The sequence below is a fragment of the Danio rerio genome, chromosome 12 (assembly GCF_049306965.1).
Source record: "Danio rerio strain Tuebingen ecotype United States chromosome 12, GRCz12tu, whole genome shotgun sequence".
NCBI classification, from domain to species: domain Eukaryota; kingdom Metazoa; phylum Chordata; class Actinopteri; order Cypriniformes; family Danionidae; genus Danio; species Danio rerio.
The window spans coordinates 4,029,358-4,055,789 of NC_133187.1; the positions used below are offsets into that span (position 1 = coordinate 4,029,358).

Here is a 26,432-nt window from a genome sequence, read left to right on the forward strand (position 1 = left end):
ACCTTTAGGGTTAGGTTTTTTAGTACTCACTTTTCTTTGTCAACTACTCTTAAACCACAGATTAATGTGTCTGGAGGCACATGGGTATTTAATCAATGTTCTGACAGGGTTCTGACTAAGTTTTAGGGCTCCTCGAAGTCTGGGACTGGCTTTGCTCCTCATCAATCAGACCATTTCAGAGTTAGTCTGCTGGCCGGAGACAGTCACACAGAGACTTTTACCCTGCATATGAGGAGCTCAATTCCCATAAATCCCTCCACACAAGCAGTGTGTTTCTGCAGAGATCCACAAGGCAGGCCGCCGGAGGCCGATCCGCTTACTTGGCAAGTGAGGCGTGCAGAAGCGGCGTTCCCGAGTGACTGGGAACAGGCAGGGGTTGCCATGGTGACCTGATGAAGTGATGGAGCTTCGGCATGTGCTTCCACTCGTCATTCAGGATCACAGTGTGGACACATTCACACCGGCCAATGAGAAGCTGCAAACACTCTGACTGATTGGCCAATAATCTGGTGGAGGATGTGAGGGTGGACTCCATGCACACATACAGTAAATATACAGTATGGTTCTTTTTTTTAAACCAAAAAAAAAGTTGGTGGTCTTTTTGTGCCAAAGACAACATCTACAAAGCTTTATAAATAAATAAATGTATATAATATTATATAAGAGCAACACGGTGGCTTAGTGATTAGCACTGTCGTCTCACAGCAAGAAGGTCGCTGGTTCGAGACTCAGCTGGGTCAGTTGGCATTTCTGTGTGGAGTTTGCATGTTCTCCCCGTGCGGGTGTGGGTTTCCTCCGGGTGCTCCGGTTTACCGCATATGCGCTATAGGTGAACTGAATAAACTAAATTGTCTATAGTGTATGAGTGTGTGTGTTAATGTGAGAGTGTATGGATGTTTCCCAGTACTGAGTTGTGGATGAAAGGGCAGCTGATTAAGTTGGCAGTTCATTCCGCTGTGGCAACCCCTGATGAATAAAGGGACTAAGCCGAAGGACAATGAATGAATGAATGAATGAATAATTTTATACAATATTAATATATTATTTGTACAATTTATTGAAAGGATAACCCAATGAGATCCAACATCTTGTTTTAAATGGGGTCATATTAAAGACCAAAAAAAAAAATACATTATTTATCTTAAAATAAGCATTCTTTTAATTATATATAATTTTTTTTATTGATCCACGTGTTTATGTTTTGACTGAAATTAGCACAAATGGATCTGAATATTGTCAAAGTGAAAATGCGTTGAGGCGGCACAGTAGGTAGTGCTGTCGCCTCACATCAAGATGGTTGCTGGTTTGCTAGTTCAATCCTCGGCTCAGTTGGTGTTTCTGTGTGGAGTTTGCATGTATTCCCTGCGCTCGCATGGGTTTCCTCCGGGTGCTCCTGTTTCCCCCACAGTCCAAACACAAATGCAGTACGGGTGAATTGGGTAGGCTAAACTCTCCATAGTGTATGAGTGTGTGTGTGTGTGAATGAGTGTGTGTGGATGTTTCCCAGAGATAGGTTGCGGCTGGAAGGGCATCCGCTGCGTAAAAACGTGCTGGATAAATTGGCGGTTCATTCCGCTGTGGCAACCCCAGATTAATAAAGGGAATTAGCCGAAAAGAAAACGAATGAATGAATGAAAATGCGTTAATCTAGTTGTTTATATTTTACCGTAACTTTATTTTTTTTTTTTTCTAATGGCTTTGAATTAGACCTGCTTGTTTTGTTTCATCTAACATTTCTGAATGGATCGCAATCTAATCAAACTTGTTAACTTATTTCTTTTGGTCTGAAATAAAATACAGAATGGATCTGATTTAGAGGTGTTGTACGTGCCAGAACGTCTGTCTTTGTTTTGGTCACATTAACCCACCCAATGCCAGCTTAGCCAGTTATATTTCAGCACCCTGGGTTGCCTTGGTGGAAAACAGCTCATTTCATTCATTCAGTCAGAAAGGCTCTCAAAGTGTGCGGTCATGACCGAAACGTGACCTCTGGTGGACAGCAGCAGACTCAGGCTCTTTCTCAATACCATGTACGCAAAGAACGGACTTGCGTCCTTGGAAGTTTAGACTTGCTAAGTTCAGACTTGGAAGAACGAACTCCCGAGGACGCAAGGACACAAGTCGGGTACTTCTTCAAATGAAACGGCAGTGTACTTTATAACGTCACTTATGGATGGATTCATCAGTTTTACTGTACATTAACAACAAAATGATTTCATTATATAAAGCACGACCCTGTAATTAATATTATATTAATATAATAAATCTACATGTTTGATTTAAGAAAATGCACACATATATTCATTTAAATGTGAAGTAAAAGGAGTTATTATACACAGACACGATTATCAGATTTAATAAACTACAATGGTAATTATACAAGCATATACACAATAAGAAATAGAGACATACACGATAAGAAAAAAAAACACTAAAAGGTTTTACAGTGCAGTCTGTAACTGATCTGGCGTACTGTATTGTGGTGTGAAAACAGACAAATATTACCAAAAATATGGAGCCATGTTCATTCATTAATTTTCCTACAGAAAATCCCCAATTTTTCAAGGGTCGCCACAGCGGAATGAACCACCAACTATTCCAGTATATGTTTCATATCAATATTCTGAACACTGGCATACCTTGAACACAATTGCATGCCGCTGGAGGGATCCTACATGAAGGATAGGGATATTTGTGGCATCTGCCAGCGTTCAGCATCTCCCACATCAAACCCTCTGATCCTCCTGCCAGACTGAAAAACATCCATCCAGCAGGACTGCCTGAAGCGCTGGATCTACACCAGGACACAGACAGCTCTAAGGAAAAGGCTTTTTTCTACGCAATTATGACAAATGATCTGATAGTAAAACCACTTTAGTGATGATAAACACAGGAGAGTTGCAGTGATATTTAAAGGTCCCATGAAATGAATATACGTTTTTTTAGATGTTAGCATCAGTATGTTAGCCTTAATGATATCTACACTCACCAGCCACTTTATTAGGTACACCAGGTTGGACCCCCTTTTGCCTTCAGAACTGCCTTAATCCTTCGTAGCATGGATTCAGCAAGGTACTGGAAATATTCCTCAGAGCTTCTGCTCCATATTGACATGATAGCATCACGCAGTTCCTGCAGATTTGTTGGCTGCACATCCATGATGTGAATCTCCCGTTCCACAACATCCCAAAGGTGCTCTATTGGATTGAGATCTGGTGATTTTGGAGGCCATTTGAGTACAGTGAACTCATTGTCATGTTCAGGAAACCAGTCTGAGATGATTTATGCTTTATGACATGGTGCGTTATCCTGCTGGAAGTAGCCATCAGAAGATGGGTACACTGGTTATAAAGGGACAGACATGGTCAGCAGCAATACTCAGGTAGGCTGTGGTGTTGACACAATGCTAAATTGGTACTAATTGGCCTGAATTGGGCCAAGAAAATATCCCACACACCATTACACCACCACTAACAGCCTCAACCAGGATGGATCCATGCTTTCATGTTGTTTATGCGAAATTTAATCTAGTCCTTTAAAATCGGTGGGTCATCAGAGCGCACGCAGAATTCCGCAGATTTTCCACAGATTTTCCGCAGAATTCCGCAGATTTTCCACAGATTTTCCGCAGATTTCTGCAGATTTTTAGCCCATCATTAATTGTAAATGTGTAAATGTGAATTTATTCAGCTTTTGTTCAGTAATTTATTACTTTTTATTTCATATATTAAGGTTTTAGTTATGATACTCCGCTGGATACTACCAAAATAATTCAGCAGAAATCTGCAGATTTTTACCAAAATTCTCCGCAGAAATAGCAAAAAAACGTCCGCAGATTCCGTCTGGCCCTGGTCATCAGAAAATACATATTTTAACCTAAAGACTTGCCATCTTCCCTGATTTGACTGATATGTTGCACAAAAATCATGAGGCGTCTAAATTGAACCAATTTTTCAAAGGTTTTAGTCCAATTAAAGCAATAACTTTTCAAATGTCATGTAAAAGCTTAAGAAAAACTCATACCAGTCTATTTAAATTATATCTGAAGGCGTAGTTCAGCCAAAAATGTGAGTTCTGTCATTTACTCACCCTCATGTCATCCCAGGCCAATAAGACTGGGCAGGTGAGCAACTGACCCAGGCTTTACAACACATTTCAAGATGGCTTGAACTGTCTCATTTAACTTTAAATGTCAAGAAAACAGTTTCTATGAATTTTTCTATACGAAATAGGCCTGTACGGGATACATTTGAGGTGCTGATAAAAAATAAAGTAATTAAGTGAATGAGTTTAAGTATCTTGGCATAACTCTAGACATTAATTTAAAATTTGATAGTCATGTTAAAAATTTAAGTAAGAAAGTTAAGCCAAGTCTAAACTGTTTTCGTTTTATTAGAAGGTTTTTAACACATCACACTGCAAAATTATACATGCACACAATGATATTCTCTCATTGGACGTATTGCATTACATCTTGGTCACAAGCCTCTTTAACTACATTAAAGCCTATTGACTCAATCTATAAAAAAGCAGTTAAAATTATGGACTTAAAGCCTATGCGATGGCATCCTTGTGATGTTTTATGTAAACATAACCTTTTTAGTTTTGATAGTTTTATTCAGTTATCTTAAATTGGTTTTTAAATGTTAAAATAATCATGTTCCAATCCTGTTTTCTAAGCTAATCAATCGGCATCAAACCTCCCACAGAGTTACACGGGCAACTGCTAACGGTGACTGTCTAGTGCCAAAGTGTAAGACCTCGTTCGGTCTATCTGTCTTCTCTGTAAAGGGAGCCAAACTGTGGAATGAGTTACCGGTTAGCTTAAAATCAGAAAGTAATTTGAATATTTTTAGTAGTGCTCTTAAAAAGTGGCTAAAAACAAAACAGCAGTGTTAAATAGTCTACTGTTAGTTGGTAGGATCATGTCGCCTTTTCTTTTGCCTGCAGTAATTTTATGTAAAGAATTGTGATGTTATGTATGCTTTAATATATTTCTATTTTGTCAATTTTAAGCCTCCTGTGGACAGGTGTTGAGAATTAGCAAGTTTGCTAAAACACTTAAACAAATGCATTTGGTTGTCCAGTGTAATTGTGATGTCCATGTCAAATAAATAAATAAATAAAAATAAAATATTTGAAATGCAGATCTTTTAAAATGAAAACCGTGGAGTTCTAAAGTCTCTGTAACTATATTAATTAGGGGTTTCACGATTTTGATTTTTAATCGAAATCGATCGAAATTTATGCTCAATTTCGATTATCGAATCAAAAAATAGAATCGTCGATGCTGCCACGCCCCCATGTCACGTCAGCTTGGCTTGCCAAGCGGGAAAAAAACCGGCTTGTTGAAGTGCTTGTTAAACTGCAGACGCAGGAGACTCGTCGACAGAACTTAAACCCTCTCCTCTTTCAATGAAGTCGCCGGTGTGGAAGCATTTTGGATTTCCAGTGAGTTATGTTGGCAACGTTCGTGTTGTCGACAAAAAAAACACAGTTTTGCAAGCTCTGCTGTGTACGTATTACGTACGGTTCGTCCGATAGACAACACCGGCATCGCGATCCTCCGCCCGCCCCTGTTGCAAATCCGCTTGCGAAAAGTTCACACTCAGGCCCTGTTTACACTGTCTTTGTTTTTAAATGGCATTTTAGAACGACAACGATTTGACATCTACAGTGGCGTGTAGCATTTCTGAGCAGCCCTCCTTCCTCTCTACCTCTGAAAATGCACATCACGTGACCACACAGACACAGACGCACACACAGCCATATGAGCTCGAGACAGCAGGTCCAGGCAGTCAGAGGACTGCTTCAATCTTTCACTCACTTGTACTTAGTCATTTTAGCGAACACCTCAGACACTGTTGGCTGGTTCCTGTTGGTTGTGCGTCTTTTTTACCGACGCCATTATAACGACACAGATCACTGCCTATTCACGAGTCCCGCAGAAAAAGTGATTGACAGGTGGTAATTATGTGTGTATCTTGCCTTTATTCATTTACTGTATGATTTGTTTATGGGTGAAACAAAGACCATGCAGGTCAGGTAGTTTAAACGTTAGGCTACAAATAATAAATTGGTCATTAATTAATTATTCATAATCAAAAATCGAATCGAATCGTGCCTTTAGAATCGAAAATGTAATCGAATCGAGGATTTGGAAGATCGTGACACCCTTAAAATTAATGTGAGCAAAAGATGAAAAAACTTGCTTGAGATATCTGATTAAAGTTTATATTTAATAAAAATTATCCTTAAAGTTTACATCGACACATACAGATTCCGTATTTTGTGATTCACAAGTGTTTTCAAGGGAGTTGAAAATTCAACTCTGCAGTTTAACAATGTGACTTTTTTTTTGACATAGTAGTAGTTTGAAACAAGATATTCTAAGAATAAATAATGTAAAATAACAGAAAATGTACTTGCAGTTTATTACCAGGGTTTGTACTGTAATATACAACACCAACCCATACAATATATCTAATAAAAATGTCAATAAAAGTCTCTTTTACAAACTTATAAGAATCAAAAGCTTTCGGAGGACAGATCAAGCTCCCATAATGCAATTCAAAAGCATAATTAAGTGGGGAAATAAAAACATGAATCACAAAATACAGTGTAACGATGTATTTAAAACATTTAAATATAGTTTAAATTGGGGACTTCACCCTGTTGTTGCAGGATTTCTCCAATCATTTATTCGGCCTAAACTCCACCTCTGCAAGCTCGCACCCATACCTCAACATCCAATCAACAACTGATGCATAGAATCAACTCAATATTTTTCTAGCTTGCTAGCTATAGTTGAAAATGTAAACATATTAATGAATTTATTGTGTTATCGATTAAGATTTTCACACTATTAGCACCGTCTGATACACGCCAACTAATTTTAACAAGGAATCTCAGGAATCTCATCACACACTCATCAATTCCTTTTACAGATTGTTGCGTAGTATTATGCAAATGGAAATTAATCTTTATTGTAAACAATTCATCCAGTCATGACAGACTAACAATTTACACAACAACTAACAATTCTCTAAGAGAAGTAGTTATTTTCATTCTGAGTACACTGCAAAAAAAAGCGAGATTTTGTCTTGTTTCTAATCCAAAATACTTAAATTCTTAAATCAGCCAAGCTTAAATCTAGACAAGTAAAAAATATAGCTTTGTTTTCAGAAAATAAAGTCAAAATTAAGTGAGTTTTTCCTTAAAAAAAAAAATAAATAAATAAATAAATAATCTGCCAGTGGGGTAAGTAAAATAATTACCATCCAATAACTGATAATTTAGCTTGTTTTAAGGACAAACCTGAAGTAAATGCTTCTTATTTTTTTTTTTACATATATTTTTATTTGGGCTAAAATAAAATGGTTTAGATATTTATTTATTTATTTTCAGATTTTTGTAGATACACTGTAAAAAAAAAAGTTGACTCAACTCAAAATTGTAAGTCAACTTGCTGCAGAGCTATTTAGAGCTGACTCATCTTTCAACTCAAGTAAAGCACTTGACTCAATTTAAGTTGAGTAAACTCAAAAATGCCCTGAAGCTGGTTGCCTTAAAATTTTAAATTGAGTCAACTTTTTGTTTTACAGTGTATTTTTATTTGGACTAAAATAAAATAATTTAGATATCAAATTTGTTATGATATTTTTTAGATAACCTGTAAAAAAAAAAGGTTGACTTAACTCAATATTGTAAGGCAACTTGCTGCAGAGCGTTTTTGAGCTGAATTATCTTTCAATTATTTTTTTAATTATTAGATTTTCTTAGGTATTCCTATTTGGACTAAAATAAAACGATTTATTTATTTGTTTATTCATTTATTTGATTTATTTTAGGTATTTTTATTTGGGCTAAAATAAAACAATTTAGATTTTTTTTTAATTAGATCTTTTTTAGGTATTTTTATTTAGACTAAAATAAAACGATTCAGATATTTATTTATTGATTGATTTATTTATTTGTTAGATTTATTTTAGGTATTTTTATTTAGACTAAAATAAAACAATTTTGATATTTATTTATTTATTTATTTACTTATTAGATTTTAGGTATTTTTATTCTGACTAAAATAAAACAATTTGATATTTTTTTATTTTTTTATTTACTTATTAGATTTATATTAGGTATTTTTATTTGGACTAAAATAAAACGATTAAGATATTTATTTATTTATTAGATTTATTTTAGGTATTTTTATTTGGACTAAAATAAAACGATTAAGATATTTATTTACTTATTAGATTTATATTAGGTATTTTTATTTGGACTAAAATAAAACGATTAAGATATTTATTTATTTATTTATTAGATTTATTTTAGGTATTTTTATTTGGACTAAAATAAAATGATTAAGATATTTATTTGTTTGTTTTAGATATATTTTAAGATATTTTTATTTGGACTAAAAACCAGGCAAAACTTCAAGTAAGAAAAGCATTTTTTGCAGCTTAGATTACTTACTTAGATATTTCGGTCATGTTTTTAGTCCAAATATCTACAAACTCTTAATTAAATCAAGAAGCATTTTCTAGACAAGCAAATATTGCCTTGTTTAAAGAAATAATAATGCGTGAAGTGAGTTTTTTCTTAAAACAAGCAAATTAATCTGCCAATGGGCTAAAGCAAAATGATCATAATGAAAGCACGATCATGTTGCTTACCCCACTGACAGATTATTTAGCTTGTTTTAAGGAAAAACTCACTTAATTTTGGCATTTTATTTCTTAAAACAAAACATTATTCCTTTTGCTTGTGCAGAAAACGCTTCTTGATTGAAGAATTTTTTTAATATCTTGACTAGAAACAAAACATTTAAGTAAAGCATTTTTATAGTTCAGTCCTCTAACAACTCTAATCTATTCACCTATTATTTTATATTATTATTCCCCTATTATTATTATTTTATTCCCATATTCTAGACAACCGATTGTTTCAGACTATTTTAACACACTAAAAAATCATCACTTGGATGTGTTGTCGGTGATGTGCATCAGTGTGACATGCGCAAAGTCCATGATGCTCTGGGCTGAAATGCCTGTGATTTCTGTCAGCTCCTCCACCACCTGCAGCACACACATCAACCAAACAACTACAATCCTGCGAGACTCTCAATATTGAGGCGGGTAATAAATATTTAAATACGCTTCGCAGCTGAATCATGATCTAGATTCGGTGGGAGTTTTCGGTACCTTTTCACACGTTGAGATATGATGAATAAAGGCGGCCACAGCGATGACTCCAACTCCCAAAAGCATGAAGTCCTCTGTCACCGACACAAACTTGGCTCTGTCAACAAACACAAGACATACTTCAAATTCCCCAAGCTACAGCAGCGAGTACATAAAACCCTAGCGATGTTTGCCTCAGAATGATTTACGACCTTGTTCGAGGTGAAGCATGTAAATTAAGGATGAACAATATTTCGTTTCAGCATCGATATCACAATGTGTGCATCTGTAATAAACAGCACTGAGCACTATACTAGCTTTGCTGACCTAAGACTTGTGCACAATATATAATCAAGCAGTCTACTTATTAAAAACAAACAGAAAATATAGGAAATATGTATAAAAATAACAACTAGAAAAGTAAAGTTTGTAGACAAACTTTATAGTGGCTTGAGAAAGCCTTGTCTGAAAGTTTAAAGTAGTTTAAATGTTTAAATCATTGAAGTCGTTTTTAAGACATTTGAAACAGTCGGCACAGATAGATACTGTAACTACATATGTGTTAGCATGTTTCTAGTATGGATTCGCATGTTTCTTGTTAGGGTGTTGCTAGGGTGTTCTTAGTGTAATTAAGATGTTGCCAGGTGATTGCTTGATTGTTCTAGGTGGTTGCTAAGGTGTTCTTGTTGGTTGCTAGGCAGTTCATAGGGTGTTCTAGGTGGTTGCTAAGGTGTTGCTAGGATGTTCTCATAGATTTATACACTAGATATCGCATAGGGACCCTGAGCATGCGTCAATAGCGCCGCCACATTGGTACAGTGCTCCCAGGACAAATGTCATTCAACCGCACTAGTCAAGACAGTGTTATTACGTGAAGATGCTGGACTTTAGTGCTGTCTACGGGTGTAGTAACGAGCAAACAAAGAAAACAAAGCACAAAGGCAGAACATTTCATAGGTAATATTAAGTTTTTTCTGTTTTTGTATGTTCTGAACTTTTGTGCTAATCAGGTAACGTTATTGATGATGACAGTCACTTACTGCATTCACCATAAGGCAAAGAAGCTCTAACTCGCACTAAACACTCGGCTTATGCTAGTTTTGTTGAATAAAATCAGCAAACAATGCAAAAGAAATATGAAAACGAGATGCTGCGCTGCCAGAAACTTGTATTATTGTCGGCTAACGTTAGTGAAAGAGTCGTTCGGGGGATTCATTCACAAGCGAATCGCTCCTTCCGTCAGTATGAGAAGTGAAAGCAGGAGAGGAGCTGTGTTTCAGGACATGATTAGATCAAATTTAACAGGGAGGGTGAATAGTACATTTCTGTACACACAAACACAAACTTTTTGTCAGGAATGCCCGTGCGATCACTGATCCATCAATGTTGAAAAGTGATGTAAAATTATAATTTTCGTATTTAGAAAAAAAAAATTACATACTAACATCCAGGAAAACTCCCGATCATAGATATGTGTGTATATGTGTATATCTCTGGCTTTGGATGACCACAGTCTTCCACTGTACCTTGGTCCCGCATTCATTTCAAAGGAGCGCTACCCTGTACCAAGATGGCGGCGCTATTGACGCATTCCATCCAATAGACAACAATAGGCCAGGCGTTATCTAATGTATATATCTATGGGATGTTCTAAGTGGTTGCTAAGGTGTTGGTAGGGTGTTCTAGGTAGCTACTAAGGTGTTGCTAGGTTGTTGCTAAGGTGTTCTAAACGGTTGCTAGGTTGTTGCTAAGGTGTTCTAGGTCATTTTAAAGGCAAAGAGCTTAGAATGACCAAGGGCCGACACTCAATATAACGTTCTATTGCGACAGCAGCGCCCAGCGTCAGCCCGAGATTCTGCCATTTTGGAGTGAAAGCGGTCGGCTGTCCATTTGATCTTATTGCTGTCGCGATGGCAAGCGGCTGCTTTGTTTTTTATTCATTGATTTAAAAAGCGCATTGAAGCTGAGATACAACCTGAAAGACGACAATACAACACTTACTATCACAATCATCAACACTTTTAATAGTTTATTTTACAGACTTATAACATGCTGCTGTTCTATTGGAGTTTTCATTCCAAAATGGCTGTTTCCCGAATTGCACTAGAGTGCCGCCTCTTGGTGATTCTAAGGCTGTTTTCTCAATACCAAGTACGCAAAGTTCGGACTTGCGTCCTTGGAAGTTCAGACTTGCCAAGTTCAGACTTGGAAGAACGAACTCCCGAGGACGCGGAGACACAAGTCGGGTACTTCTTCAAATGGAACGGCAGTGTACTTTATAACGTCACTTACCTCACCATGGATTCATCAGTTTCACTGTACATTAACAATAAAATGATTTAATAAATATTACATTAATATTATAAATCTAAATTTTTGATTTAAGAAAATGTACACATATATTCATATAAATGTGAATTAAAATGAGTTATTATACACATTTCTTTGATTATCAGATTTATTAAACTACAATGGTAATTATACACAAAATAAGAAATAAAGACATACACGATTAGAAATAAAGATTACGTCAAGCAATTTGGTAAACAAAGACAAACAGCGTACAACACGGTAACATAATTAAAGACAATTATAAAAGGTAACAAAATAACACTGCCAAAATAGTACACCTGAGAACAAATAATAGATTTATAAGACCAAAAACTGTCCGTTAGATATTCACAAGATGTATTAAATATCATGTTTTAACTACAATGGAGAGATGAGATCCAGCGGTACGACCGAGATGGCCTGGCCGAATTAAAGCTGCTCTGGCGGGGGAGCTGATGACGGAGCTCCCGCTGGCAGGCTGGGAGTCGGAGTCCGCATAAGCTGAGCCGAATCGTTAAAGAAGCGCTATTTTTGTGAGTAAACTGCCGATTCCAGTTAAAAACAACTACATTCTCGCCTGAAAAACACTTAAAACTTTATTTTGTGACACAGTAAAGGAGTATTTGCAAAACCGTGCGGGTTTCCTCCTCCGCCATTAGCTTTCGCTGGTTACACTGCAATGCATTCTGGGATACCTGAGCTCCGAATGTTCGCACAAGTCACCTCTCGATGCATCCTTGGCTAAAGGCCAGAGGAAGTACACATCCGGGAATTTCATGTGTACTTGGAAAGATGTGAACTTTGAATTGAAACAGTACTTTGGCGACGGTTGATGACGTTTCACGAGGCCACAAGAACGCAAGTACAGACAAGAACGCATATTGAGAAACGGCCTAAGTTCTTTGGTTAAGGTGATGCTAGGTGGTTGCTAAGGTATTATTAGGTGGTAACTAAGGCGTTGCTAAGTGGTTGCTAAGGTGTTGCTATGCGGTTGCTAGGGTGTTCAGAGTCTAAGCTGAGGGAAGTCTAAGGTTCTTTCCTAAGACTGCTGCCCCCGTGACACAGCCCCAGAAAAGTGGCAGAAAATGAATGAATGAATGATAAACTTTTACTCTATTATAATTAAACTAGGCACTGATTATAATATACATCCTGCGATATGACTATTCCGGATGCACACATTGCAATATGGATGCTGAAACGATATAATGTGCAAACCTGTGTGGAAGCCAGCATTTTTTGACAGTGAACGACATTAAGAGCATCAGTTTGATTCACTTATGAGAGTCAGCGTGTTTCATCGCTCTGGGGAAGATTAAGAGACGGTTACGAATATTATGAAGAATTGAACTAATTTGCAAAACAAGAACAAACACAGCTGCTGCCATGAAAACTTGAAAAGGCAGCTGAAAGCTCTATTAATGCAAATGAATCGACTGAAATTAATCCTTCATGCGGGTTCACAGAGAGCATAAAAGGAAATATGCAAGATTAAAATAAACACTGAATATTAACCGTCAATATTTATACAACAGGGAGGTTTCAAAGGCAGTCCACAACAGCAAAATTACAAATTAAAAGTTCATCTGAAAATGAGCATTTACTAGCATTTACTGACCTTTAATTGATTTAAAACCTGCATGAGCTTCTGTTCAGCACAAAAGAAGATATTTTGAAGAATGTTCAGGAGCACGAAATATGAATCACGTGACCCAAATCATCAAACGTAATGACAAACGAGAGGTATTTTTCTTTAAAGAAAATTTCCTTTTGACATAAAAGAACATAGATATATAGATTATAAAAAGTCTAGCAATTGTTATAATTGTTTAATACAGTGGTTCTGGGGGTCGTAGGACAATGGAGGCGGTTCGCCTGGTGATTTCAAAAATCTATTTATTTTTATTAAACCATAAGAATGTCCATATTTCATCCATAACTTACTGAAGAGAAAAAAATATATAGTTTTTAGTTACTATATACTATATTTACAATAGTAGCTTGTTACTAGTTCTATTGTATTGTGACCCCTGGGGTGATTACATTAGATTAAAGACTAGGCAATAGCGCCAGATGTAGCAGATTGATTTTATAATACCAGGTTAAACTTTCTGGCCCATTTACAGCACTGACATACAATTAAAAAATTAAACGAAGAATAGACTTGGGTCTATGGTGTGTGTGTGTGTGTGCCATTGCATGCAAGGTTTCTGTATTTATGACCACCTCAGAAGATATTGGGGGTCGCGAGTCACTGGCATTGTCATTTTGGGGGTCGCGGGCTGAAAAGTTTGGGAACCCCCGGTTTAATAGGTAATGTTTAATCGTTAAAATGTTGCTGGCAGGGCTGCACGATACTGGAAAAATCGGACATTGCAATATTTTGTTTTGTTCTGATATATATTGTGATATGAAAATAATTTCACCTGATGATTTGAATAGATCTGTTTAAGAAAGATTTCATTCATTTAGATCGACTGAGATGATCACGTAATTTTCTGTGCAGTGCATCTGCATAAATTATAATAAATTACCAGCAAAAATAAATAAATAAATAAACAGTGCTTTAATAACACATTTCTAATAACTGATTTAGTTTATCTTAGACTAGATAGTTTTCAAGACACTTCTATACAGCTTAAAGTGACATTTAAAGGCCTAACTAGGTTAATTAAGTTAACAAGGCAGGTTAGGGTAATTAGCCAAGTCTTTTGTATAACGATGGTTTGTTCTGTAGACTATCGAAAAAATATATAACTTACAGGGGCTAATAATATTGACCTTAAAATGTTTTTTAAAGATGTTTTTTTTTTCCAGAAGAAAAAATATTATCAGACATACTGTGAAAATTTCCTTGCTCTCATTTGGGAAATATAAAAAAAATTTAAATAAAATTCAAAGGGGGCCTAATAATTCTGACTTTCACTGTATGTATGTGTATATATATATATATATATATATATATATATATATATATATATATATATATATATATATATATACTGTCTTTATCTTTGAATCTTCAATAAATAATCTAATCCTGTGATGTGACTATTACAGATACACACACTGCAATTGTTCAGCCCTACTTGCTGGTATAAATTTGCCCGATTTTGCCACTGTCCGAATTAATGCACACAACCTACTGATGAATGACCTCAGGAGCTTTTGGAAGAAGCTTTGAGAAAACTCTGTACCTTTGCTCATGGGAAGGACTGGGACATCCAATGGCAGCAATGAGCAATGAGTTGTAGATTGTCTCCCTCTGTAGGTAAATAAACTGCAGCACAGGCACACACTGGTCATGTAGTTGTGCAACAGGGACAGATGCGTCATTGTGGCCTGTGTGAAAACACAAACAATGAATGTTGGGTAATTTACCGAAAATAATTTAATTATTACTGATTACTAATCACATCGTTAAAGTTGTATTTTAAATAAGTACTACGTCTAAAGGGCACCTATTATGCCCCTTTTACAAAATGTAAAATAATTGTGATGTTCCTAGCGTGCGTGCGTGCAATTAACTTGTAAGTCATGGCCTAATGGTGCGTGCGTGCGTGCGTGCGTGCGTGCGTGCGTGCGTGCGTGCGTGCGTGCGTGCGTGCGTGCGTGCGTGCGTGCGTGCGTGCGTGCGTGCGTGCGTGCGTGCGTGCGTGCGTGCGTGCGTGCGTGCGTGCGTGCGTGCGTGCGTGCGTGCGTGCGTGCAATTAACTTGTAAGTCATGGCCTAATGGTTAGACAGTTAAACTTGGGATCAAAAGGTCGCAGGTTCGAGTACTGGCACTAGCGGGGATTTTTGGTTGGAGGAGTAGACCGTCAGACCGACGTCAATGTCCAACCAAATATCAACGTCTAATGATGTTACAGCTTGACGTTGTCTGGACGTTACTACTGTGACTTCTATCAGATGTTGGATTTTGGTTGCCATACCTGACGAACAAATGTCAGTATTTGACGTCAATATGACATTGGTTTAAGATGTTGGCTCGACGTTGGATTTTGGTCACTTTCCAACACCTACATTCAATAAAATATCAACATCATTTAATGTCGTTACTGGACATCAAAATAACGTCCTTAGACACTGGCTAGATATAGAATTTTGGTCACCTGACGTCACAACCTAAATGTAACCTAATATTAACGTCTTATGACATTGTGTGCCGGCAAATATAAATATAATAAACAATCTACATACACAAATATAACAATTAAAAAAACATACAAATGAAATAAACCGTGTTTTTTGGTTTTCCGAGGAGTCTTTCGGTATTCGGTATACTGCGTAGTCTTCATTGTATAAATAATTAAATAAAATTAATCGTTATTAAAATTACAAAGGCTACTATTTCTGTACAGTCACATGCCTCAGAAACACATGGAGATGATTAAGTATAATCCAGACTCGGCATTGCATATCTTGCGATTTGACTATTGCGAATGAACATTACGATATCCATGCTGAAACAATATATCATGCAGCCCTATTCCAGACCATTTGTTCATTCATTCATTCATTGTCTTGTCGGCTTAGTCCCGTTATTATTCCAGGGTCGCCACACATTCGCCAACTTATCCAGCAAGTTTTTATGCAGAGAATGCCCTTCCAGCCGCAACCCATCTCCGGGAAACATCAACACACACATCCACACACACACTCATACACTACGGACAATTTAGCCTACCCAATTCACCTGTACCACATGTCTTTGGACTGTGGGGGAAACCAGAGCACCCAGAGGAAACCCACGCGAACGCAAGGAGAATGTGCAAACTCCACACAGAAACGCCAACTGAGCCGAGGCTCGAACCAGCGACCCAGCGACCTTCTTGCTGTGAGGCGACAGCACTACCTACTGCGCCATTGCTTCGCCCCAGACCATTCGTATTTAAGGTTATAGATGCAGCCCAAATAAAAACAGCTTACCCAGCACTTCCAAAAGGGTCTCCACGTACGTAACAGGATTGGGGACGTTCAGATTAAAGTTGAGCGTTTTTAAAATGAAAATCTCAGAGTCCAAGAGCTGCTTTTTAGAGGAAGGGTAACTGAGCGCCTGCAGAAATCGCATCGCAATGTCATTGTTGACGACCTATAGACAAATACAGATTAGAGAGTCAATAGCAGCGTAATGTAGAATTTTGGATATCAGATAAACATACATTGGTGTACAGATCCAGTTTGCTGGCGATCTGAATGCTTGAAATGATGAACAGGAAGAACTTGTGCTTGAGCGTTTGGAAGATGAGATCTGCACAGTTTCTGGTGTCCTCAGTGTCAGATGAATAATTGCGGCTGCGGATCAGATCTTCAATATGTTTGGCTGTAAACCTACAGTATGACAATAAGATGGTGTTTTAAATGGCTGTACAGTAAACACTTTTCATTTAAGAATCTTAAAATTACCTCTCCAGTATTTCGATGGCCTGATATGCGACCACAGGGCTCAATCCCAGCTCCTCACAAAGAAGAAACACACATTCTGTGGGGGAAAAAAAACAGACAACGGTGATAAAACACACAAACAATATCAACATTATAAAATCTGGAAAGATTCGGACAAAGAAGTAGTACAATACTAGTTTTATCACTTTATTTTTAGGATACATTCTTTCAATTTTCAGAACTTTCCCTTATGAAAATGAACCATGAATTCATTAAAGTAAATGTGAAGTCATCATGGTTTTGTGTTGTACTGATTTCACCACAGTTTTACCATAACTGCAATGAGTAGACTTTGACTAGTGTAGCACAATCATGCTTAATTAATGGAAGCCCAGCCAAAACCAGCTATGTCCAGCTTAAACCAGGCTGGTCAAGCTGGTTTTAGCTGGATTTAGCTGGTCATTTTCCAGCCTGACCAGCTAAAACCAGGCTGGAAATGGCTGGAAACTAGCCTGGAAGTGGCCAAAACCCCTCTAAAACCAGCCTGGTCGACCAGCTAAAACCAGCCAACCAGCCTAGGCTGGTTTAAGCTGGATTTTTTAGCAGGGTAGGGCTTGACATAGTATACAACCATAAATTTACTATAGTAAATGTGAAGTAATCGAGATTTTGTGGTGTATTGATTGCCACTGATATAACCACAGTCTTACCATAAAGGCAATGAGTACTGTGATTAGTGTAAAGAACCATGTTTTACTAGGGGTTACCATGGTATACAACAACAATAATTTGTTTGGATTTTTTTTTTGCAGTAAAACCGTGATTAATTTACATACAGTAAGGGCCTAAGTCTAATTTGTTGTAGGTTTGAATGCAAATCTACTTCTTTTTAAAACAAGATCACAACACTAAATTTTGATTACTAATAAACAATAACTTTATTGAATTAGTGGAGAATGCACCAAACGTATTGTCTATTTTAATGCACTGCAAAAAATGCTTTTCTTACTTAGATTTTTTGTCTTGTTTCTAGTCCAAATATCCACAAATGTTTAAATCCTGAAGCATTTTCTAGACAAGCAAAACATATTGTCTTGTTTTAAGAAATAATATGCCAAAATGAAGCGAGTTTTTCTTCAAATCAAGCAAAATAATCTGCCAATGGGGTGAGCAAAATAATCTTGTTTTTCGATTTGTGATAAGATTATTTTGCTTACCCCATTGGCAGATTATTTTGCTTGATTTGAAGAAAAACTCACTTCATTTTGGCATATTATTTCTTAAAACAAGACAATATGTTTTGCTTGTCTAGAAAATGCTTCAGGATTTAAACATTTGTAGATATTTGGACTAGAAACAAGACAAAAAATCTAAGTAGAAAAGCATTTTTTGCAGTGTGTATTACGTTTAAATGAAGACAAAAACACATTTATATTCCACATTCAGTTATTTATGGTGTTTGTTAGTTATGTTTTGTAATTATGTTATATATATATATATATATATATATATATATATATATATATATATATATATATATATATATATATATATATATATATGGGCAATTCCATGCAAATGTCAACCATTGCCATAAAAAATAATTTAGTTTTCACCAAAATAGACAAACCGTTTCTACATTTTTTGTGTTAGCAAGTATTTTACAGTACTGTAAAAATACTCGTAAATGTATCTGTCAGTATTTCAAACTATTATATTTAATTTGCCAAAATCACACAAGTGGCTATTTCACAGCTGTCACATCCATAAGGGAAATGTGTCACATCCATAACGACACTTTTTCTTCATAAATGCAAAAATGTCAAATAAAATAAAATCAATCATTATAATTCTAAAGTGAGCCGATTCATACCTGTTTGATGAGCATTGTTTCTTTTGAGTTGTGCAGTTTAACTGTCAGAATTTCTAAATAATCTGTTGTCCATTGTAAATTCGCAAACTTTTTTTGTCACATCCATAACGCATGTTTATTTTCCTAATTTAAAATATAAAACATGTTTACATATTGATATTTTTCTGCTACCAGAACTCTGTGGTGAGCTATTTTGGAAAATATAAACAGAAGTTTCGTTACAATGTCAACATATACTTTCTGTGTGAAATTATGTTTTGAGTTTTTACTGCAAATGTCACATCCATAACGCTGGAATTGCTCATATATATATATATATATATATATATATATATATATATATATATATATATATATATATATATATATATATATATATATATATATATATATATGGGGTTTTTTTCATGATCTTATGGGACCTCTTGAAATGAGATGGGGTTATCCTAATTGAATTGTGTCATTGCCTTTTTATGGCAAACCTTTCAGGAAGTATGTGTTTATCGTTTTTGTACGTTTGGATATCTAGCACATGAATCAATAACAGATTATATATCAATCAGTTATGGGGAAATTTCTGTATGTAAAGCGAGTCTTGGCCTTACAAACTTACCACAAAACTTAACTACAGATCGACACGTTAGTGTCATTTGACACTATAATTACCATAGTATAGTAACAAGTACTGTATTTTACAGGAGATTCTGAAAATATCACATCATTATCTATAATTTGAGGCAAACAAACACTCACCTACTATTCTCCTTTCTTTCAGACAGCCACACATATTTGACACCTTCTCCAAATTGGATTTGTTTTTGTTGTTGAGGTTGGACAGAATGTCGGTTAAAATGTCTAAAGACACCTCTCCAAAGCTGAGGTTTCTCTGGTCTCTAGTGGGGAATGAAAACATGGTATTTTTTGCCATTTCTTTCGAAAGATTAATCGATTGTCACTCAAAAGTAATCGCTTGAAACCGCTTTCCGACCTGCAGGGGGCGCCTTTAACGCAGAAGCAGCCCGATTCTTCCGTTATCACCAAGAGAGGTTTAAATACTGTCAAAATATTTTACTTTGCAGCATGTCACTTTAATACTTAATAACTTGGCAATATAAATAATATATTTTAGAAAAGGTTAAATTAAACAGGTTTAGTTTTCAAAAATCATAAATTAATTAGCATAATGACTGTGATTATGGAGGACGAAACCCGCAAAAACAATAAATAAATAAATAAATCCTCAAATTCCAGCTTAAATAAAACGATAAATTAATAAATACATACATAGGCCTAAATACGCAACTAAATAAATGAATGGAGTCCACAAATTCCTGCCTAAATAAATAAATGCCCAAATAAATAAATGAATGAATAAATAAATAAATACGCAAATTTCTGCATTAAAAAGCATAATTAAATAAATACGTAAATAAATAAATGAATAAATAAATAGATCTACAAGTTCCTGTATAAATAAAACCATAATAACCATAAATAAATATACATCTACAAATTTCTGCATAAATAAAAATATAAATAATTAATAGTGCGGGCAGATTAATAAAATACATGTTGGTGGAATAATATTTATTTTTGCAGGATGTGTTTATATATATGTTGTGCATATGTATTTATTTTATTGATTTATTTACTTATTTATTTGCCTATTTATCTATTGTTTAATTTATGCAGAAATTTGGGGATTTTATTTATTTATTTATTTGCATATTTGTTTGTTTGTTTATTTATTTATTGTTTTATTTATGCAGGAATTTATGGATTTTTTATTATTTGCGTGTTTAATTATTTATTTATTGTTTAATTTATGCAGGAATTTATAGATTTGTTTACTTGTTTGTTTATTTATTTATTTGCATATTTATACATGGATTTATGAATTTATTTATGTAATGTCATGTCATGTAATGTAATGTATATTTGGTATTTATATAGCGCATTTATTGTGTATGGCCAAACACCCAAAGTGCTTCACAATCATGAGGAGGGTCTCTCCACACCACCACCAGTGTGCAGCATCCCCTATATTTACTCATTTATTTATTTATTTTGACATTCATTTATTTATTGTTTTGTTTATGCAGTACTTTATGGATTTATTTACTTGTTTTTTATTTTTGCATCTTTATTTATTTATTTATTTATTTGCATATTTATGCATGAATTTATAGATTTATTTACTGATTTATTTATTTTGATAGTTATTTATTTATTGTTTGATTTATGCTGGAATTTACGGATTTATTTACTTGTTAATTTATTTTTGCATATTTATTTATTTGCATATTTATGCATGAATTTATGGATTTATTTCCTCATTTATTTATTTAGAAAGTTATTATGTATTGTTTGATTTATGCAGGAATATATGGATTTATTTATAGATTATTTATTTATTTATTATTTAAAGTAACTCTTTTTTATCTGTTAATTAATCTTTTTTGTTATTTATATATATATATATATATATATATATATATATATATATATATATATATATATATATATATATATATATATATATATATAATTGTTATTTAAAAATTATTATTATTATTATTATTATTGCTGTTGTTATGTTATATCTATGTGGGAAGAAGAAATGCCAAGTCTTTATATTTGTAGAGTTGCGCAAATGCGGCGCATCATTGACGTGCAAAATAGCCCTGCGTTACGTCAGACAGCAGCGCCTCAAACATGGCAGACAAGAGTAGTCAAGGGGAGCCCAAACCCGAAGCCCAGTTTGCCAAGAGAATTGACCCGACAAAAGAAGCCCTGACCAAAGAACAGCTGCAGTTCATCCGGCAGGTGGAAATGGCGCAGTGGAAGAAGAAAACAGACAAGCTTCGGGGCAGAAATGTGGCGACAGGACTCGCTATCGGCGCGGTGGTGCTCGGTATCTGTATCCTTTAAGTTACCTCTGTTACACAAGGTTATGTCAGCAGCACTGACTGCTGTTACTACTGCTGGGAGACACAGTGAGGTGATTACTACTCTCACTAGTGTGAATGAATGAGTGAGTGAGTGAGTGAGTGAGTGAGTGAATGAATGAGTGAGGTATGTTTATTCAGATTACTACACGTGCGTGAAAGTTACATGATCTTACAATGTGAAGAGTGCTGATGTCATGATGATGAGCAGTGGATTTGGGTATGTTATATAAATCATTTTTTAATTTAACTATTTATTTGGTAACACTTTAGAACAATGGTCCCTTAGTTGATGTCTTTTCTAACATCAACTAAGTATTAATCATTTTGTAAAGCCTTTAAAAATCATAGTACAGCAGTGGCGCCCCCAGAAAATTTTCTTAGGGGTGGCCAGAAGAGGCCACACCAAATCTTGGGGTGGCACACAAAAAAAATAATGAATTCAGTGTAATGTTATATTTTTGTTTCTGGTAAATGAAATAATGTAGTTTTTATTCATTTAATTAATTCTACTTGAAATATTGCAATTCATTCTTTGAAATAATTCAGCAAGTACATGTGCAAACCAAATAAAAATCTATGTTTAGTTTAAAAACACTTTTCATATACTGTATAAATAACTTCTTTTTTTACGTGCCTTTATTGTACATCATACGAGATATGCCATGTCTAAAATTAATGAAGATTAATGAGTTCATTATTCCCAGTGATGGGTTGCAGCTGGAAGGGCATCCGCTGTGTAAAAATGTGCTAGATAAGTTGGCGGTTCATTCTGCTGTGGTGACCCTGGATTAATAAAGGGACTAAGCCGAAAAGAAAATGAATGAAAGAATAATGAGTTTATTAATTACCCAAACAAATGAACAAACTGAACAAAAGGCATTACTATACACACTCACTATACCTAATAATATTATTTATCCATATTGCTTTTTGAACCATTTTATTAATGCAGCTTCTTCTATTGATATACTGTAGCTTAAGGTAAATATTAAATTGCCATTGCTGTCTATTGAAGGTGTGTGCGTGCTGTCAAGGACGATCGGGGAGGGTAGTGGTGGTTCTAGTTTAAATGACACCCTGGGCGAACCACCCTATACACCCCCACCTCTCTTGAATTGTTAGATTTGTTATTCAATAAATATAACAATTTATTTATATTTATTCTAAATAAATACAATTAATATTAATATACAATTAATATTCTGAATAAATAACAGAAATCAGTCCTAAATATTACTGGAAAACAACAACTGGAGTGATATGCCAAGATCACTTAAGAAACCTTTTGCATGAAAATTAATTATGACAATTCTAAAGAATACAAAAAATGTATTATAGAATTATCTGTGGTCTTAGACCAGATCATGGCTGATAAATCATGTTATGAAGTCTTACCTCCCTGACTCATTATCCCTCCTTTCTGCTTTAAAGGCATGCTTAGTGAAAGTAACATCATCATCATCATCATATTATATAAACTTTAACCGACTTTCAAAACTCGCTGCGTGCCGACACTTCTACACAAAAGGCTGTTACTCCGGTTTCACGGCGCATGAGCGGTGCCTATTATGTCGGCGTGCATGCAAACAACCAACCGGGATTCACACAGGAGTGCGTGAGGCACGCGAGAATGGTTTTCCGCGCGCATGCGTCAGTTTGCTTTCACCAGCATTGAACCAGAGGGGGAGAGCTACGTCAGTAACACCAACAATAATTTAGTGACTGCATTTTATTTATTTATTTATTTATTTATCTAAATATTGGGAATTTATAAGTTCATTTAAATCAATAATGTCAACCGCAAAATTATATTGGGGTGGCCAAAGGGGTGGCCACAGGGGTGGCCAGAGTTTACCGAGGGGTGGCCGTGGCCACCCCTGGCCACCCCTTGGAGGCGCCCCTGTAGTACAGTTCAGCATTAATGCATTATTAAAATATAAAGTTTTCGTTAGAATTAGTTTGTAGGTATTGCTGTCGACTCACAACAAGAAGGTCGGTGGTTCGAGCCTCGGCTCTGTGTGGAGTTTGCATGTTCTCCCTGCGTTCGCGTGGGTTTCCCCCACAGTCCAAACACATGTGGTACAGGTGAATTGGGTAGGCTAAATTGTCTGTAGTGTATGAGTGTTAATGAGTGTGTGTGGATGTTTCCCAGAGTTGGGTTGCAGCTGGAAGGGCATCCTCTGTGTAAAATATGTGCTGGAGAAGTTGGCGGTTCATTCCGCTGTGGCTACCCCGGATTAATAAAGGGACTAAGCCGAAAAGAAAATGAATGAATGAATGTTTTAAGTAATTGTTTACACACATTATTGTTGGTTTACTAAAAAAATCAAACAGGCAGTTGCACTACTACACTTGGTTTTGGTTTTATTGTAAAAAAAAAAAAAAACAAGAAAGCATTTTAAATGAAAATCTTAAATATTTTATGGCATACTTTAAAAAATAGAGCTGATTTAGTACTCAAAATATTGGTCTTAAACTTCATATCTTCATATTTTTCACAGTATATGTATAAATTCCAGTACTTTTACCATAAACCGGTGAAGTGTAGCAACATAAGGAGCTAAGAAATGCAATTCAAACATTTTTTTTTCTTGGTGGCGTAGTTAAAGGATTAACTAACATTACTGCATTATTTTATAGTGTTTCCATTTATTTTGTTTATTTGTGTTGTTGATAAAATGATAAAAATAAACAAATAACTCAGATATAGGCAGATATTGTTCAGTCAACTCAGTATATTAATTATCATTTTTATTATAGTTTATTATATATTTATTGAAAGCATTTTGTTTATCATATACTAATTCAAATAAAAAAAAATCAACACATTCTGTAAATGCTCAATTTGTTATGAAAAATGATTTGTATTTGTGGTTTTTCTTTTTTTTAAAAGAAAACTTTTATATAGAAATGTAAATAAAAATATAAACTTATAAAAGTTTATAAAATAATATATAAAGATTATATATATATTTTTTTTTGTATTATTTCAGTATTTGTTAATCTGAATATTATTTATTATATTGTATTTATTATAATGCTATTTATTATCTATAATCTATTATAGATCCAACATAATATTTATTAAATACAGTTGTTTAATCAATTTATTTAAAAACAAAATGTAAATGCTGTATAAATGTTGTTTCTCTCCACATCTTGGCTGTTTTATTTTGATTTCCCTGACAAAAAAAATATCAGAATTTCCCTTTTTTTCATTAATTTCATATATCAAGTTCTAACCACAAAAATGACTTAATTTTTTACTATGATTTCACACAAAAAAGCATTAAAATGTCTAAAACAAGAATAATATGAGCCTATTTTAAATCTTTACAGTTTGCTATGATGTGTCAGCAAGAGAAAATGATACAAAATACACAACAACTAAGTATGAAAACACATTATTTTATACATTTTAATAAGTACAGATGAGAATAATAATGCAGTATGTTCAGTTTTACTGTTAATGATAATAAAGCGTTATTTCACTCATATTTTTACAGAATTTTTCACAACAATAAACCAAAATACTAAGAGTCTATTAGATAATGCAGAGATCTGAAATAAAGATGTGAATGATCACCTGTTATGTTGTAGCAGATGTGTTTCTCCTAACTTTTGCTCAAGGATTTCCCTTCACCGCCGTTTTCCAGATGGCTACACATTCTACTCGGTATCCCAAGAAAAAATCATGGATGAAATAGATGAAGAAGCAAAAGTGCGTGTACCGAAGACTGGAGCAAACTGATGATGCTCAGGATTGTCCACACGGAGCGACTGACTGCACATCCGTTCAGTCTGAGACTCTTGCCAAGGATCGCTATTAAAAATGCAATGCAGTGTGTGGAGTATATTAGCGGAGACATGGAAACCGAATGCCATAATGATGAAGAGTGCAGCGGCGTTTATACTACTGCTGATTTTACTGGAGTGCAAATACACGCATAATCAGAATGAGAGTAATTTAAACAATAGCCATCCTTTATTTTTTCTGTATATTTGTCTTTTTTTTATGAACTACCGGTCCCCTCTTGGATTTTTCTGTTAAATGAAATCTGATTATTAAAATGACCTTGTGGTGATTTTGATCAATATTTGCAGCATTTCTTGTGTTTTATTATGAAAATGTACATCATTAGACTTAAGTAGGCTTACAAAATTAGACTTAGCTGGGTAAAAATAGTACAGCCCCATTAATAATACATTAAAAAAAATCCCAAATTGATAATTCGGGGACCTGTGAGGGGCAATTTACTGGAGAATTGAGCTCCAGCCCTAATCAAACACCTGCCTGTTGCTTTCTGGTGATCTTAAAAGCACTGATCAGCTTCACCGAACCCTTACCCAAAGGGCACCGACTCGATACTCAGCTTTTAATTTGGATAAATCGATACTAGCTTATTGATATATCATCGATATAACGATACTAGCTTATAATTTGGTATCGATATTTTTTTAAGTACTGATATTTTAACTATATTTTACAAAATTCTGCATAACTAGGGCCTAAATGTTTTAGCGCCGTGTACAGGATTGTCAGTGACGCATTGTTTATAAGACGTTACACCAATCAATCCGCAGTGGAACGTGAGGTGAGCGATCATGTGTCTATCAGAAAACTTGCATACTCGACACACGCAAGTTGCGCACTTCTGCATTATGGAATGGCACAATGGCAGAGAGGTATCGTACAGTATTGTGTTGTGG

General features: G+C 35.1%; 2 protein-coding genes and 1 long non-coding RNA gene across 6 annotated transcripts; 1 reads left to right on the top strand and 2 right to left on the bottom strand.

Moving 5' to 3' along the window:
- Positions 1 to 1,691: 1,691 nt before the first annotated feature.
- cntd1 (cyclin N-terminal domain containing 1) lies at positions 1,692 to 19,795 on the bottom strand. 4 transcript variants are annotated; one of them, XR_012387781.1, is made up of 8 exons: positions 19,525 to 19,795; positions 16,920 to 16,995; positions 16,676 to 16,844; positions 16,443 to 16,569; positions 14,711 to 14,855; positions 9,204 to 9,300; positions 2,990 to 3,341; positions 1,692 to 2,794 (listed from the first exon to the last, which is right to left on the bottom strand). XR_012387781.1 is itself a non-coding variant. In XM_073918073.1 (7 exons), exons 1-7 carry the CDS (start codon positions 19,697 to 19,699, stop codon positions 8,976 to 8,978), a joined length of 891 nt encoding a protein of 296 aa, XP_073774174.1. In that variant the 5' UTR covers positions 19,700 to 19,795; the 3' UTR covers positions 8,029 to 8,975. The 4 variants fall into 4 exon arrangements, 2 of the variants coding, with proteins under 2 accessions (XP_073774174.1, XP_068080793.2); XR_012387780.1 differs by having other exon boundaries at positions 16,443 to 16,605; XM_073918073.1 differs by lacking the exons at positions 1,692 to 2,794; positions 2,990 to 3,341 and adding an exon at positions 8,029 to 9,077.
- On the bottom strand, positions 3,575 to 7,507 carry LOC141376741 (uncharacterized). The gene is made up of 2 exons (XR_012387786.1): positions 6,175 to 7,507; positions 3,575 to 5,190 (listed from the first exon to the last, which is right to left on the bottom strand). It is a non-coding gene; the product is annotated as an uncharacterized lncRNA (long non-coding RNA).
- Positions 19,796 to 21,419: 1,624 nt separating the features above from the next.
- coa3a (cytochrome C oxidase assembly factor 3a) lies at positions 21,420 to 25,819 on the top strand. The gene is given in 2 exon segments (NM_001114916.2): positions 21,420 to 21,691; positions 25,379 to 25,819. Coding segments are annotated over 2 exon segments (300 nt in total). The 5' UTR covers positions 21,420 to 21,486; the 3' UTR covers positions 25,474 to 25,819.
- Positions 25,820 to 26,432: the final 613 nt, after the last annotated feature.